General features: G+C 34.2%; 1 protein-coding gene across 2 annotated transcripts in view; it reads left to right on the forward strand.

Moving 5' to 3' along the window:
• LOC106470906 (anaphase-promoting complex subunit 1-like) overlaps positions 1–17,096 on the forward strand; it is an 86,218-nt gene that overhangs the window by 23,927 nt on the left and 45,195 nt on the right. For both annotated transcript variants that reach the window (XM_022399540.1, XM_022399541.1), the window contains 5 exons: positions 1,619–1,744; positions 2,368–2,428; positions 2,753–3,018; positions 9,474–9,665; positions 11,937–12,007. In XM_022399540.1, coding sequence (XP_022255248.1) covers positions 1,619–1,744; positions 2,368–2,428; positions 2,753–3,018; positions 9,474–9,665; positions 11,937–12,007 — 716 coding nt within the window. The remainder of the gene's footprint in view (positions 1–1,618; positions 1,745–2,367; positions 2,429–2,752; positions 3,019–9,473; positions 9,666–11,936; positions 12,008–17,096) is intronic.

Here is a 17,096-nt window from a genome sequence, read left to right on the forward strand (position 1 = left end):
ACTAAGAAATATAAATTTTTTGTATGTGAAAGACTTTGAATATTAACTGAAAGACTGCCAAATTTGATGAAGATATACCCAATATATTGAGAGTTATAAGTATTAAATTTGTAAAGACCTTAAACAAGTACAAAAGGTCATGTGACTTGATCAAACTGATCAACCCCTTAGTAAGAGGGTTAACTCTCTCTACATGAGCTTGGTAATTTTGACTTACCTTGTAACCACCAGATAACCATGAAAGTATCCATACTATACCTTTGTTGGTAAGCTTTTATTAAACATTACAAGTCTTTTGTGCACAAAAAATCATAATTTTTAATTAAGTATTTTTACTAAAGATTTTTCTTTGAATGTATGGAGTCAGTGTTGACAGTTCAAGTGCAAGGTGATTTTCATGTTAAGATTAAAAAGACTTTTATTCATCTTAAAGTTTTCAAATTTCATTTGCATAACTTCTAAACCTCCTATATGAACATAAGACGTTTTTTTTTCAGTTAAACTTTATATTTTGTGTTATTTTCTCTGCGCTTATTCTATAAGGACTCCACTGATTTGACCAACCTTGCAACCAATTCAAAAATAAATGTAAATTACCCTTTTTTGTTTCTATAATCACTGCAGACTGAAACAAGAAACTACAGTTATTTATCTTAAACTATTTATGTTTCATTTTATTCTTTTATTGCTCTTGGACTGTGCTTTACTAATTTTTACATTTTAGTTATTTTAATAACAATAAATGAAGAATGTACATGAAAACAAGAAATTTAGTACTTATATTTAGCCCCTTCTTTTTTTGCTGTTTGCTCGTTGATCAAACTTAAGCCTACTTTTTGTAATGATGGAACTAGTACATTAACTAATTTTTATTTCAAATTTGCACTTAGGAACATAAAATAATATGCACAAAACAGACAGTGTCTCTAAATATTATAATTTAACTGCCTTTCTGACTAAGGCATAATGCCTTAGAATTATTTTAATAATGATTTATAAGAATTAAATGACATTTTCTTTTGCGAGTATGTGTGTGTGTGTTTAAGAATTCACCAGAATAATGCTTCACAAAACAAAAGCCAACTCTTCTGCTAATCTATAAGTTTAGATTTTGGGATGAAGAAGCTGATAAAAAGTTGGGGAGTAAGAAAAATTGCTAACCTTAAGCAGGTGAAATTAATTACCTATGATTTTACCTGTACAGTAAACAAATGCCATGTTATAACTACTAATGAAAATATCAATATTAAGATTTTACTAGCATGAAATGCTGGCACAAATGAAATTGCAAAATACTAAATTTTGTTGTTAACAAAAGTAAAAATTCATAAAATACAATTTTGATAATGCCCAGACCAAACCCTGAACATGGTTATAAAGCTGTGTGTGTGTGTGTATGTATGTGTATCTTTGTTTTGAGTAAATTTTAACGTATCACCATTCATAATATCATAAAATGTGATGTAGTTGAAACTTTGCATAGCATTATTTTCTGAGACAAAAAGATTATGAAAAGATAGTCTATAGTTAAAAAGTTTTTTTATGTTTATCGCTGCTCTGATTTTGGGACTTGTATGGTAATAATAGACACCATTGACTAGCTATCATATCTTCTCAGGTGCAGTTGTTGTCACCAGTACTCACTCAATTCAATGATGAAATGTCAGCAGTCGAGGATAATACTCAGAGATACATTGGAGTGACGACTGGGTTAAGGGATGCTGTGGAGAACAGGGTTACCTTGGTAACAATCTTTTACTGTAATCAAGTCTTTAAAGTTAAGAAATGCTTGAAGAACACAGGTTTACCTTGGTAACATTCTTTTACTTTAATCATATCTTCAAGGTTAAGGATGTTATGGAGAACAGAGTTACCTTAGTAATGCACTTTTATTGTGAGATACAGATGTTCAAATTTTTTATTGTTTTTTAAAGGAATAATTAGTATAAGAAGAAAAAAATTAGAGTAAAATTAATTGTTAAATTCAATGGGCAAACTACATCTAGAAACAATAGTGTGGGCTTAACTGAACAGACTGTTGTATAAAAAAGCTACTACCATTAGGCAAAATGCATAGTGTCTAGTATTATTGGAAGATCAAAACTTGTAATTGTAATTCATTAACTATTAAAACTAACTTGATATTACTTTCATAATAGTGAAATACTTTTTCAAGATATCAACTGCTTCTTTTACTCCATTAATTAAGTTATTGAAACTGAAAGAATTTAAATTCTGATGCCAAAGTCAAGAACATTACTAGGATTTTAAACATTTTCGTAAACATGTTGTTTTCATTGTTATCATTTGAAAAGTTTTGAAAATATATGTCTTTTTCTTTTGTGTTTGTGTGTGTGGGATTTATAGGAAACAGCAAGTGGAACTCTCTATCGTGTTTCTCTTCCACACATATCCATGTCCTCTGTTGGTAAGATGAGTATTAATTTTGTCTACAGGTGATGGGTGATAATCTTGTTTTTCTGTCTGTTTTTACTGTGGAAAAGTAATTCTAATGTTGTTTGTTTGTAAATAGTAGTATGTAAGAATAAGAAAAAGTAAAAAAATGTAATGTATGGCTAAATGATTACCTTAGGAAAAATTCCACCAAAATTCATTCAGAGTGCATTAGCGTGTGATCTTTCTTTAACTTTTCACCAAACTGTAAGTGTAATAACAATTTTATACTTCATTATATTTAGGAAATGCAGGCAACTAGTTCCTTTTGTATCTGATGTTTTGTATTTCATAATAGTCTCTAAGTGTCTGCAAGTTCTTCGGAGCATTCTCCCTCGGGATGTGTCATTACAAGTGTTTTCAAAGTGGTACACCATTCGGAATGCTCCTGGACCATGTGACATCAGTGCCTACTTTGAACTGCAGTCTTTCCTTACTTGTCTACTTGGAATGTTGGGATACAATACAGAACATCTTCATTTTGGAGGATTCATGGACAAGGACCTGTCGTTTTCTCCAGTTGCTGTAAAAAAACTCAAAACCTCCAATCAAGGCTCTGGTCAAGTAAGCTGTTCACTTATTTTATCACAGTTGGTTTTTGTAGCAGAATGTAATAATGTACATCCTGTGTTAAAAATTCAGCTTAACATGACACTAAAAATGTTTCTACTAAGTGACTGCAATGCTGGGATGTTCAAAAATGTAACTCCAAAACTGATAATGGAATATGTCTTTTTATATGGACTGAGTGATATGTTTCTCAGGTTCTGTCACACACACGTACAAAACAGTTTTATCAGATAGAGCATTCTGTGATCATTAAGAAAATATAAGTAATTAAATGACCATATGGTGCTGTGTTGTTATTTTTTTTAGATGATGTAGTTTGTACCATATTCACAAAAGATTGAATTAGCACTATTCCCAGATGCCCTTCAATTTACAAGTTTTTTTAAATTTAACTCCTAACTGTCTTACTGTGGGTAGGTAAGAGTGTGGATATCATGACTTTTTCCAGAGTTACATTCAAAATTGAATAAAACTACTTTATTATCAAAACGTAGTTAATATATCAAATTTTAATATTATATATGTTCTAAGAGAAAGTTCTTAATTTTATAATGAAATAACTTAAAAAATTCTCAATCTTCCCTGATATGAGACTTGTGACATTTGTTCTTTGGGTCTTCATTTTTCTATAATTTATTTATGAGAGTATTGTCAATTTTGACTTCACTTTGAAAGTTTGTCTTGTGGTGTTCAGATCAAGCAGCAAAGGGAATTAATTTAAGCGCAGTGTCTTAGTTACAAAGCCAGTTAAATAATAGTTGCAAAACATTTTTTGTAATTTAGATTTATTTAGTATTTTTTTATGGTTGTTACAAGGTAGGTGAAATATGCCGAGTCCATATAGAGTTAGGGTGGAGAAAATATCAGATAAGGTTTCACTGAAAAATAAAATATTTATATTTATTTAGGAGGATTTTGAGGTTACACAAATGAAATTTTAAAATTTTCAGATGAAGAAAAGTATTTTTATCTCAACATGAAAATCACTTTGTACTCTGAGCAGTCAAAACTCTGATTTCATACATTCATAGACAAATCTTTAGTGGAAATACTAAATTGAAAACTTGATTTTAGTGTACAAAATGAGTCTGCACACTTCCTGCATCAGTTCTTAAGTAATCTGGGTCCTTCTATCACTGAGGATTTCCCTCGGAAAGCCTACTCTGCAAAATATCTCCAGAAGGGCTTCTGCTATTCTCTCTCACTATCTTCACCAGTGCTATTGCTTCTGGATAATGTGTTGAATAGTCAATTACTGTCAGAACATACCAGTTGCCCTTGTCAGAAACAACCGCTAGTGGCCAGATAAAGTCCACAGCTACTCTGCTGAAAGGCTCTTCTATGAGAGGCATCTCTCCAATGGCACTTTGGCTACCTTCCCTCTAGGTATTGTCCTTTGGCAGAGGGCACATGACCTGCAGAATGTACTCAGATCTTCCATGCCTACTGGCCATTGGAAGTTACTGGTGATTCTATCTGCCGTTTTCTTTATTCCTAGGTGTCCTCCCACAATTGATTCATAAGCCAACTTCATCACTTGAGTTCGGTATTCTGTTGGTACTATGATCTGTTTAACTGCCTTAATAGATTTGGTATAGAACTCTTTTCTGGTCCTCTATTCTCTAAGTATCTTTCCCCTTTGTTTTGTGTTCGACTTTCTTCCAGACATCGTCCTAAAGTTTCTGCAGTGGAGGGTTTTTCTTCTGTGCATCCTTCAGTTCCTGCAAACCTAAATTCGGTGTATCACCTTTTGACACTTGCAGGGGCTTGATGTCTTGTTTGCTCTTCTTTTTTTGAGCTCTGGTGGTGACAGCAGATGCTTCATCAATCTTCTTTCTGTCTAGTTCCTCAAAGTTTCTACTACCTAGTATGTTTCCTATCACCAAGTCATGTATTGGTTGCTTGATACACATGGCCTCAAGGTCTCCCACATAATATGGAGTATCCACCTTTATTTTTGCTATGGGAAATTTTCTCACTGTCCCATCAATTAGCACACTCTGGCGTACTTTGCCTGTCGTCTGATCATCGGATACTAGACTGGTTCTCATTGCTGCACTACTGCACCCAGTGTCTCATAGAACCTTCACTTTCTTGTCTCCAACATAGCCTTTACATATTGGCATATTATTATTTGTTGGCATCTCTTTATATTTGTCACATGCTCCCATCACTATTGGCACTATTATTCCTATTGTTAATTTGAGCCAACCATTAGTCATGCACTGATCAATCATGCTCTCTTGTATTGAGTTTGACAAGTATTTTTGATTCTCTTTCTTCTAACAGAAACATCCATAGTGCCATTCAATTTTTTCTTGTTTCTTAACAGCACTGTCTTTGTAAATGGTGCCAGCTGCTTTATGTTGAGGTTTCTGCAGTTGTTTGCTGATAATGGACTTAAAATAACATAACATCTCCTTTCTGTCTGTTAACCTCCTGTCACCTTTGGTAAACTCCTGCTTCTGGTCAGCAATCAATGGTTTCAAATTTAACTGGTCATTCTTGGACTTGCCAGTCGTACTACCTCCATGGGCTTCCATATTTTGTTCTGCCAGCTTGATCATCTTGTCTACATTTTTTGGTGCTCTCTCCTTTAGGAACAATGATATATCAGTGGAACACGTGATCATCAACTGTTCCCATATTAGTAGATCTGCCAGTCCCCCAAAACTATTTTCACATTTGGCCATGTCAATCCATCAGGTGAAATATTGCTGAAGACATGCCACAAACTGCAATACAGTTTCTCCAGTTATTGGTTTAACTTCTCTGAACTTCTGACAAAAAACCTTCTTCAGTAAATTCTTATCGTTTCAGTAAAGCTACTTTTAATTTGTCATAATCCATGGCATCTTCTGAAGTCATGCTTGAATATACTTGTAGATCTTTTCCTGTGAGAAGTGGGCTGAAACAGACTGCCCAGTCGCCTTTGTCCTAGTTCTGACTTTGGGCGAATCTTTCATATCTCTCCAGGAAAGCATCTATGTCATCTTTATGTTCATCAAATTTGGACAGCTTGTGTCGGCTAGCCCTGACTCTATTGTCATTCTTGGGTCCTTTTTTCAGTTGGGTGAGTTTTGCTATCTCAATTTGTGCTCTTATTCTCTCTCTTTATTTCTAGTCTCTCCTTTTTCTCTTTTTCCTCAAGTTGTATTCTCATTCTCTCTATTTCTAGTTTCTCCCTTCTCTCATTTTCTTCTTTCAGTCGTTCTCTTTTTTTCTTTCACAATTTGTCTGTTCTGTTGCTGTTCTTCTCTTTCTAGTTCTTGTTGTTGTTGTTTAACAAACTTTCGTAATTCACTATCTTTTAACTGAAGTTGAGATCCTCTTTCTACCCATTTATAAAAATCTGTTGACATGGTTATTTAGTGTAATTTTAATCTCTACACTATTTTTGTTACTACTACAGTTGTGTGTATATAGGTAGGCCTACTTATTTCTGCTGTCGTTCACATTTTCTTCTATTGCTGTTTAACACTGTATAATCCTGGCTGTGGCTCACCAACTGTCAGAATTAAAAGATCTGTTCTTCGCCAATTGTCAAAATAAATAGGCTTTTAGTTATATTTCTTAATAGTATAGATATTTACTGTGTTGTTGTTGGGCTTAGGATTTTTTTACAGTAGGTGTCTGACTTGTTAGCAATAAATTTAATGATGAATAAACAGCACACACTTCACTTGTTTTCAAAATAATATATATATATATATATTCAGAACAAGTTAACGTATGTACAATAAATTCTTCAACACTATAGATATTATGTGAATGCAAAGTTTTATTTTTTTGGAAAGAATCGACAGGAACTTCTGTAAAAATAGATTTTAGTCGATCATTAAGTTGAAGGAGGTAAAAGTATTTTTTTAATATTCAGAGTAGGTTTTTTAGTTTTGGGTGATAGCTAATAACCAGTGGAACATGATAAGAATTTGTTTTAGGTAATTGTTTCATTGCAGATTCTTGTGGTATATTGTTAGCTTTGTCAGTTGTTGGGTGATTGTGTTTTGTTTACAACCACTTTCATTCATAGTGTGTTTCAAAGAATTAATGTGACAATCATTGTTCTTAATATCTGAGTATATCTTCTTTAATCTGAGTGCTTGATTGAATGTGATATTGCATTTTGTGTGTGGAGGGTGACAGCTTCGATTATATAAGTGTTGTAGTTTATCCGTTGGTTGTCGGTACAAATCAGTATGCAAAATACCATCTTTTAATGTTAGTTTTACACCTAAGAAGCTTATTTGGGTAGTGGAGTAATCTAGAGTAAATTTAATAGAATCGTGGCAGGTGTTAGTATGTCTATAAAAGTACAGTAATGAATCCTTGTCTCCTACTCAAATGAAAAAAGTGTAATTAATTGTTGTTGAAATTTTAATATCATATAAGTTCTTAATCTTCACTTCTGTTTATCATGTGACACTTCTTTGCTCCAAATTGTTCATTTTAGATATTCTTTCCATGCAAATTTGAGCTTCTGAGTTTTAATACAAATTACAAGCTTATAGAATAGATATTACTGAGATATAATTTTATGGCGTTCAGTCTTCTTGTTTACTGAGATATAAAACAGAAAGTCAAACCCATGCCCTCCTATTACATACTGTGTTTGAAAAAAATGTCAGTAATTCTCTCTGACATTTGCTTTTACATTATTTATAACCAATTGAAAGAGAATATTTTAATTTATTGGCTTATGTATAAGACCAGCTCATTCTGATGACAGCTTTTGAATTATTTGGCATACAAATTCAAAGTTGTTATCACCAAGCTTAGATTGACCAGGTAATGCAATTATTCTAACATATTGTATTCTTTATTTATATTTTTGTGTTATAAATTGAATATTTAAAATAAATAAAAATTCAGTAAAGTAACTAATAAGACTTCTACTGCATAAAGATCCACACTTAAATATGGAATTCGTTTTTTATGTAAATTTTTCTACTTATCATTTATAAAAGTAACTAACTTACTCAACATCTTCACTCTTTGAGACTTTTCACTCTTCTTTCTATGGATGACTGGCTCTTGCTTGCTTCTTCCCATTCTCCTTCCAGAGAACACACTCTTCTATTCCTATAGGAAGCAGCATGGGTGGGATTCCTGATGATAGTGGGGAAGTACATTCTTACCCCCTATCAATACCCTTTTCATTTGGGGAGGTTTTTTTTTTCCAATCTCAGTTGAGCCCTGCCTTTTTTTTATCTTCAGGTTTAAAGCAAGCAATTCACAAGTTCCTCACCTCCCTTTTGTTACAGCTCGAACTGTTCTATCTCTTTGGGGATGTAGGCTTCTTTGGAAGCTCTCATCCCCATGAGTCGGGTTTGTACTTGTTCCCTTCAGGGGACACTCCTTGATCAGTGGAACTTCTCCTCGAATCCCTAGCTTGATGGTTAGAGAGAGACCAGATCATGGCAGGGGAGCTGCTTACTCCACATCATCCAAATTTACATCTTTTCAAAGACTCATCTATAGAGGGTTGAGGCTCTTACATCAACTTCTGGGAGATTTCCAGTCTTTGGTCGATCAAGGAGTCTTTTCTCCATATAATCTTTCTCAAGCCTTTGTCAGTTCTTACAGGAGGAGTGGGTGGTTGTGGTACATTTTGAAATCTCCACAGTAATAACTTATATCACAGAGCTGGGAGTACCAATTCTAGGTCCTGGATCTCCTTTCTGGGCCCACAGTCACCACATTGTGGTCTTAGCCGGCGATTTTCCTGGCACCCTGAATCTGGTAATGGTTAGATTATATTCTCTCAACAAGATTTTCTTCACGGAATAGTCCCTCGAACCACAGGTGGGCCGCATTCAATTATATTTTAATTACTCATTGCAGGCTGGATAAAACCACCCTGTGGGCCACATCTGGCCAACTGGATATACATTTCATATGCCTGCCTTAAGATATAGTGAACAACTATAAAAACATGTTTACAAAACTAGTGTATGTTACAGAAACTAACTTTTTTTAGTGTATTAGCAATATTTTAGTATGATGGATGAGATTGATACATTTCAAATAGAAAATGACTTGATTAATTGTAATTAGCATATGAGATAAATAACTTCTAGTTATGAAAAAGTGAGACAAATGATACAATTACAAATATGTTATGGTAATGCAGTAGGTGGCACGATGTCAATGCACTTACTCAAAAAAGCAAACAATGTAGTTTTGGCTAACTATGCTATTAACCAAAGAGGTTTTACTGGTATACTGGAACTCTATCTTTGAACCTGTGAGTAAGACGAGGGGTAAAATCAGGCAATGTTTTTTTGAGCAAAAAGTAACTTCTTATACACCGATAAATATGGTATATTCTTTGTTTTAGTATTTCTCTTATTCATGAACAGTTTAAAACTTTAATGTCTGGTAAGTATCTTTAATGTCATCAGAAAGTAGCTGAAGAAATAATAATAAGTTTGGTTTTTCACTTATAGGATTGGAACTCTCTCATTATATCAGCTCACCATCAGGGATGTCAAATTCAACGGGAAGTTCTAAGTTTTATAAGCCCAACTGAACAAGATAACTGTGTGGGTGATTTAGATCTAGAGTATCCTGTTAGTAACAGTGGTCTACTCTTCCCATACTTGCCTGTTGTTTTGTATGGCTTGCATCTTTTGTATGAGGTAGGGACATAACTTTTTTTCATTCTGGAAAATTACTTTAACTGAACATTCTAAAGGTTGAGGATTGAGGAATAACAAGCAACTTTTATAAGAAATTCCTTTTAAATTCCAGTCTTTTAATTAAGTTACTAATTTATTAGCATAATGAAGGAATGGTCTAGACATAGAGTAAGAAAAAGGTGTTAAAATGTTTAACTTATGAAAGCAGTAATTACCATGAAGACTTTAACATAATCTATGATACTTATGACATTTTTATGAAACTAAAACCAAACTTTAAGATATTTATACATCTGACCTGGTTTTTTGTCCAATAGTATATACATTTGTATGAAATGTTCATTGGCTCAGCTTTTGTTTCTAAAACTCTTAGGTTGATGAATCACTGGTTTCAAATATGATAGTGATACTGTGTTTAGTAACTAAAGAACTTGTAAAGTATTTCTTCCATGATAAAACCATAAAATGTTCATTAAGATGAATACTAAATTTTTTCATTTGTCTTGCATTTGTAGTAGAAGCAACATTTTCTCTTTTATGCTTCTGTCAGTGAGTATGTTCCAATGAAAACTGTTACATTGTAGGATAGTTGTTATAGTACTAAAATAATATTTCAATGGGAATTGTTACATTGTAGGATAGTTGTTATAGTACTAAAATAATATTTCAGTGGGAACTGTTACATTGTAGGATAGTTGTTATAGTACTAAAATGTTTCAGTGGAAACTGTTACATTGTAGGATAGTTGTTATAGTACTAAAATAATATTTCAATGGGAATTGTTACATTGTAGGATAGTTGTTATAGTACTAAAATAATATTTCAATGGGAATTGCTACATTGTAGGATAGTTGTTATAGTACTAAAATAATGTTCCAATGAAAACTGTTACATGGTAGGACAGTTGTTATAGTACTAAAATAATATTTCAATGGGAACTGTTTCATGGTAGGATAGTTGTTATAGTACTAAAATAATGTTTCAGTGGAAACTTACATTGTAGGATAGTTGTTATAGTACTAAAATACTATTTCAATGGGAACTTACATTGTAGGATAGTTGTTATAGTACTAAAATAATGTTTCAATTGGAACTGTTACATTGTAGGATAGTTGTTACAGTACTAAAATAATGTTTCAATGGGAACTGTTACATTGTAGGATAGTTGTTATAGTACTAAAATAATGTTTCAGTGGAAACTTACATTGTAGGATAGTTGTTATAGTACTAAAATAATATTTCAATGGGAATTGCTACATTGTAGGATAGTTGTTATAGTACTAAAATAATGTTCCAATGAAAACTGTTACATGGTAGGACAGTTGTTATAGTACTAAAATAATGTTCCAATGGGAATTGTTACACTGTAGGATAGTTGTTATAGTACTAAAATAATATTTCAATGGGAACTGTTACATTGTAGGATAGTTGTTATTGTACTAAAATAATGTTTCAGTGGAAACTTACATTGTAGGACAGTTGTTATAGTACTAAAATGTTTCAGTGGAAACTGTTACATTGTAGGACAGTTGTTATAGTACTAAAATAATATTTCAATTGGAACTGTTACATTGTAGGATAGTTGTTATAGTACTAAAATAATATTTCAATGGGAATTGTTACATTGTAGGATAGTTGTTATAGTACTAAAATGTTTCAGTGGAAACTGTTACATTGTAGGACAATTGTTATAGTACTAAAATACTATTTCAATGGGAACTGTTACATTGTAGGATAGTTGTTATAGTACTAAAATGTTTCAGTGGAAACTGTTACATGGTAGGATAGTTGTTATAGTACTAAAATAATGTTTCAGTGGGAACTGTTACATTGTAGGATAGTTGTTATAGTACTAAAATAATGTTTCAGTGGAAACTGTTACATTGTAGGACAGTTGTTATAGTACTAAAATGTTTCAGTGGAAACTGTTACATTGTAGGACAGTTGTTATAGTACTAAAATAATATTTCAATGGTAAGTGTTACATTGTAGGATAATTGTTATAGTACTAAAATAATATTTCAATTGGAATTGTTACATTGTAGGACAGTTGTTATAGTACTAAATTAATATTTCAATGGGAACTGTTACATTGTAGGATAGTTGTTATAGTACTAAAATAATATTTCAATGGGAATTGTTACATTGTAGGATAGTTGTTATAGTACTAAAATGTTTCAGTGGAAACTGTTACATTGTAGGATAGTTGTTATAGCACTAAAGCACATTCGTACTCTTGTGAGATGAGAAGTCTGATTTTTTTTTCTGCAGGACTGTAAACTGAATAGCCTTCAGTGGGATTTCATTCTTAAACTGGCTGGTTTATTATACCAATTATCTATGTAAGTATCTAAACTTTGTTAATAATCTGTAAACAGTTGTAACATATAGGTAAATATTTACACTGTAAAAACCTACTTGTGTGGTAATAGAAGATATAATTTCACAGCTGTGAAAATCTACTTTTCACTGGAAGTTTAAATATTATGTTTTGAACCATGTATGTATTTATTTCATATTAAGATAGGTGTTTGACCAATATTAAGAATCTAGCACTTATTTTGAAACTGAATCTCGTGTAAAATGTGTTATAAGAACCTAGCATTTATTAGGATAGTGAATCTGGTGTAAAGTTTATTTTTGGAATCTATCATTTATTGTGATACAGAATCTGGTGTGAAATGAACACATCAGGACTTAAAACAGACAAGTGTTTCTTTCCACTTAAAAATAAAAATATTTAATAGCTATAGGTATAATGATAGTTTATGTTTCAAAGAGATGGAGAGAGTTTGTGTGCTGAGAGAAGATTAATAAAACAACCTCTGACTCAATATGATACAGTATTAGCATTTGCTTGTGTAATTGTTCTGTTTTTTACAGTTTTGTAATGTGGGTATTGTGTGTATGAATACCTTACTACACTGAAGTGTGCAGTGGGTTCTGAAGTAGGTCATGAACTAATAACTGATTAATGTAACATACCTTCAGGATAAAAAAGAGAAAATAAACATACAGAGAACCGGTTTACTCACCCTTTTCATTCAAAAAATCCAGTTGACAATTTTTCTTTACGAATTCTTCTATAATGTTGTCATAAAATTTATCCCGATTCCTTAGTTTGTGAAGTCACAAATCACAAAATCAAGTGAAACAAAACATGTGATCTCTATGTTGTTGATGTTGAACTTCTCCACATACACTAGCTAGCTGTCATGCTATTTTAACACAGCATGACTTTGATAGTTTTACTAACAGGTGGTAGTAACATCACTCCAGAAAACAAGATACTGCTGGAAGTGCAAGGTTTGGCATGCAGAATTTGTGTAGCATAACATCATTAAGACTAGAGTTCTTACAACATGATATGATAATGCTACCACAGTACAAAGAAACACAACAAGCAAACAGTAAAATAATAATAATAATTTTAGTGACATTTAATTGTATAATGTTATTGCCACATTTTTAGTTTTCTGGTTGGTCATTTAATATTATAGCACAGTTCTCACTTTCTCTATTGGCATTCTATTATATAGACATGTGTTTTAACTAGTTCTCCATGTGACTACAAAATTTTGATTGTGCTCGATCAGAGATATATATTAGTTTCAACTTCTTGTGTTTGATTTCCATTGTTTCTACTCGTTCTTTAAGAAATATTTCTGCTTTATTCATATGGATTTGAGATTTAATATGGTGGATGATGAAATTCCTGGGTTAGTAGACAATGGTTCTGACACTGGTCTCAGGGAAAGCACAGTCTCTAGTTCGCAGGATTTCATGTCTTATGTTCAGCCGATGATTTCTTCCTTTCATGTCATGATTTTTTATGAGGAAGTATGTAACTACTGTGTGGAAATTTCTTTCTACAGTACTTTCCACCTGATATCATGCCTCCATATAATCTGCTGGATTAGGTATTGTTGTTTTTCCAAGGAGATCTGTGGTAAGTTTTTCAGTGTATTCCTTACTCTCAGTAGGTATACCCATGTTTAGCAAGTTTATGTGTGCTTGTGTGGATGAGCCTAATTTCCACACTCAATAATTTAGATCTTTCATGTCTTTCCTGCACAGTATTTGGTATGTTAGATTTTATTATTCTTTTACCATGTAAGTTATTTTAGTTTAAATTTATGTTTAGTTTGATTATTACTTTGTTTTTGTTAATTTTTGGTATATGTATTGGTTTTGCATGATCGTTACTGTTTAGGTTATTGTACCTTCGGCTAATTTTGTGGGTGTGTTTATGTTATTTTTATTCTTTTCACTCTTAGATATTTCGTTTGTATTGTAAGTTCCTTTAGTGGTTTTGTACTTTAGGTGATGTTTTATATTTTAGGTCGAAGTTCTTAGTTTTGCAGGTTTATTTTTATGTACTTTGTAGACTTTAAAAATATCTTAGTTTTGTTAGTTTGTTAGCATTGAATACTTTTTCTAAGAATGTTTAGTTTCTGTGTTTTTTGGCTACACTTCTGTGGGTTCTATCTGAAGGTTTTAACCTTCAGTTTCGCTCCCCCTCTATCCACTTCCTAGATTTTTTTTCCCTCGAGATTATACCTCATCCAGTCCTCTTGCCCAGTCTGTTCGAGACCTCCAACACAAAGGAGCTATTGAACAGTTGGTGCCCTCTCAAGCAGGATTTTACTCCCATTTATTGTTGTCACCCAAAACATGGGAGATTGGAGACCCATCATAGATCTTTCCCAGCTCTATACCTATCTGTAGACACCTCGCTTCACCATGGAGTCCTACCTCTCACTTCAGTGGGTTTTTTTCCCTGGGAGACTTTGGATGACAAAGTTTGATGTGATTGATGCCTATCTTTAAATTTAAATTTCCCCAGTGTCACATCATTTTCTTTGGTTTGTCCATGAGGGTTTTGTCTTCCAGTACTGGGTGCTGCTGTTGGATCTTTCTTCCGCTCAATATGTGTTTTGTTGTGTGGTATGCTCTTTCGTATGTCATCTTCACTCCCTGGATCTTCAGACTCACCATAACATGGATGACTGGCTACTGCTCACCTCTTCCTGTGCCCAGTCAATCTCTCACTTCTGCTTACTTCTTTGACAAGCTGCTCAGATGGGGTTTCTCATCAAGTTGGGGTTCATTTGGTGGTTCTCTTCAATTCCCATCTTGGTTGGGCCCAGCTTTCTCCACTTCAGCTCTGGGATATGGAGTGGAAAGTCACAAAGGCCTTACCTTCTTCTCCTCTCTTTGTGTGAGAGGTTCTATCTCTTTTGGCAATGTGGGCTTCCTTGGAAGCTCACATTCCCTTGGAAACATGCATTCCACTTATTGGAATGCTTCTTAACCAGTGGAACTTCTCCCATGCTCTCTTGGACCATCCTATCACCCTTCCACTTGGGATCAGGGCTGATCTTTCTTGGTGGTTCGATAGGGACTTAACTACGGTGGGGGTTCACATTCCTAACCCCTCATCCCAAGTCTCGTCTGTTCACAGATGCTTCCTTGGTGGGTTTGGATGCTTCTGTCATTCAAGGAGGCTAATCTCCTTATCAACATCCTGGAACATTTGGCAGCTCAATGGGCTCTGTATCATTTCCTTCCACTCTTGAGGGGGTAGGTGTTTATGGTTCATTTTGACAATTCCACTTTCATTAGCTCTATATTACCAAGCAAGGGGGTACCAAGTACAGATCTGTGTTTCATACTTGGGATCTCTTGTACTAAGCCAATGACCACGACATGACAGTTCTGACTTCTCATTTTCTCAGAACTATGAATCTTGCAGGCAATTGCTTATCCCTTCCTAACCAGGTTCTCATCATGGAGTGGTCCCTTCATTTTCAGGTATTTCTGTGGGTATGTTCTCATCTTGGAACCGCATGTATGTATATATATATATATATGTGTGTGTGTTTCTCACTCACTGGAATGTCAAATTTCCTTCTTTTTGGTCTCCAGTTCCTCACTCCTCAGCTCTGGGGGTGGATGCTTTCAGTCGAGATTGGAGGGTACTTCACCTATATGCCTATCCTCAGATCAGACTCCTCTCCAGAGTCTTTTTCCATATCCAGACCACTTCTTGTCATGTTCTGCTGGTTGCTCATGGACTTCATGAGTAAAGCAGATAGGGATTTTTGCCCATACCTACTGACCTGTGATTTGTACAGTCAGAGTCTTTCTGCTTTTCAAAATAAGACACCCATTGTGCTGTCTCCATTGTGTCATTCATCCAGACTCCCCAACACATATCCTACCCCCCTTTTCTTCTAGTGGAGCATGGGAGTCCTTGCCACTTACAGTTCACAGTCGCTGGAGTGGTGGACCATGGAGGTTTCCTCCTGAGTGGGGTTTGTACAATAAATTACAAATTACATAGCTCATATTGTACCCACTCAGTGATAAGAAGGCTATTTTCGTTATACTTATTCATTATGCACTTCCATGAAATTCTGGATCCAAGGTACTTCCCCTGGATGTTTTTGCCCAGACTGACTGCAGTTGTAAATCACAAACTAAAATTTTATGCAAGGCACTTCCACTGGATGTTTTCTGCCCAGATGGACTGCACTTGTCATAATGCGATGTATCCCAAGATGCTTCTCCTGGATGTTGTTGCCCGGGCAGACCACATTCGTTGATCTAACAAGCTTATGCAAGGCACTTCCACTGGATGATTTTGCCTGGATGGATCACACTTGGCACAATCTGACATATCCCAAGGTTCTTCCCCTGGATGTTTTTACCTGGGTGGACTGCACTTAGCCTATTTATATACAATTTATGGTTCTTTAGCTCTAGCCATGTAAATTTATATCACATTATCAGACACCTTACTATGACTAACTATCACTATGTCCCATGCTAACACTTGATGGATGAATTATGTACTATTTGTTAACAATGGGCTGATTCTGAATTGTCTGAAAATTTTTCATCAAACTAGTTATTCAAGGCAATTCCTATGGATTTTTTTTTTCCATAGGGTAGAACGCTCTTGTTGCTCACAATATCCTAGACAAGGCGTTTCCACTGGATGTTTTGCCCAGTTGACATGCTCCAGTGTGCCCCAAGACTCTACCCTTGGCAGTTTCACATCATAGTTATACAGCACTTCTCCATGGCACAGTGCTGTACATCTCTTTCTTGAAGCTATAGTGCCTGCCTCTTATATTCTGCTTTATATGTATTACTGTGTTCGTTACTGGTGGAAGAGCATACCTGTTCCAGAAGTAGTGCAATACCTCACAGGCTTGCCTTATTTTCTTATTATGGCACGCCTGTTTTCTCAAGGCGGTTGCTCTCCACTTGATTGTATTCTGTCACGCTTTCACCAGCCCCTCCACCTTTGCAATATGGGATTCTAGCTTTGTGTGAATGGAAGTAGTACCGTTTCAGAAATTAACATTTTCTTACACCGAAAATGTATTCCAATAGGTACTTACTTTTACTTCTACCCTACCT

This window comes from Limulus polyphemus, unplaced genomic scaffold, assembly GCF_000517525.1.
Source record: "Limulus polyphemus unplaced genomic scaffold, Limulus_polyphemus-2.1.2 Scaffold4281, whole genome shotgun sequence".
NCBI lineage: Eukaryota > Metazoa > Arthropoda > Merostomata > Xiphosura > Limulidae > Limulus > Limulus polyphemus.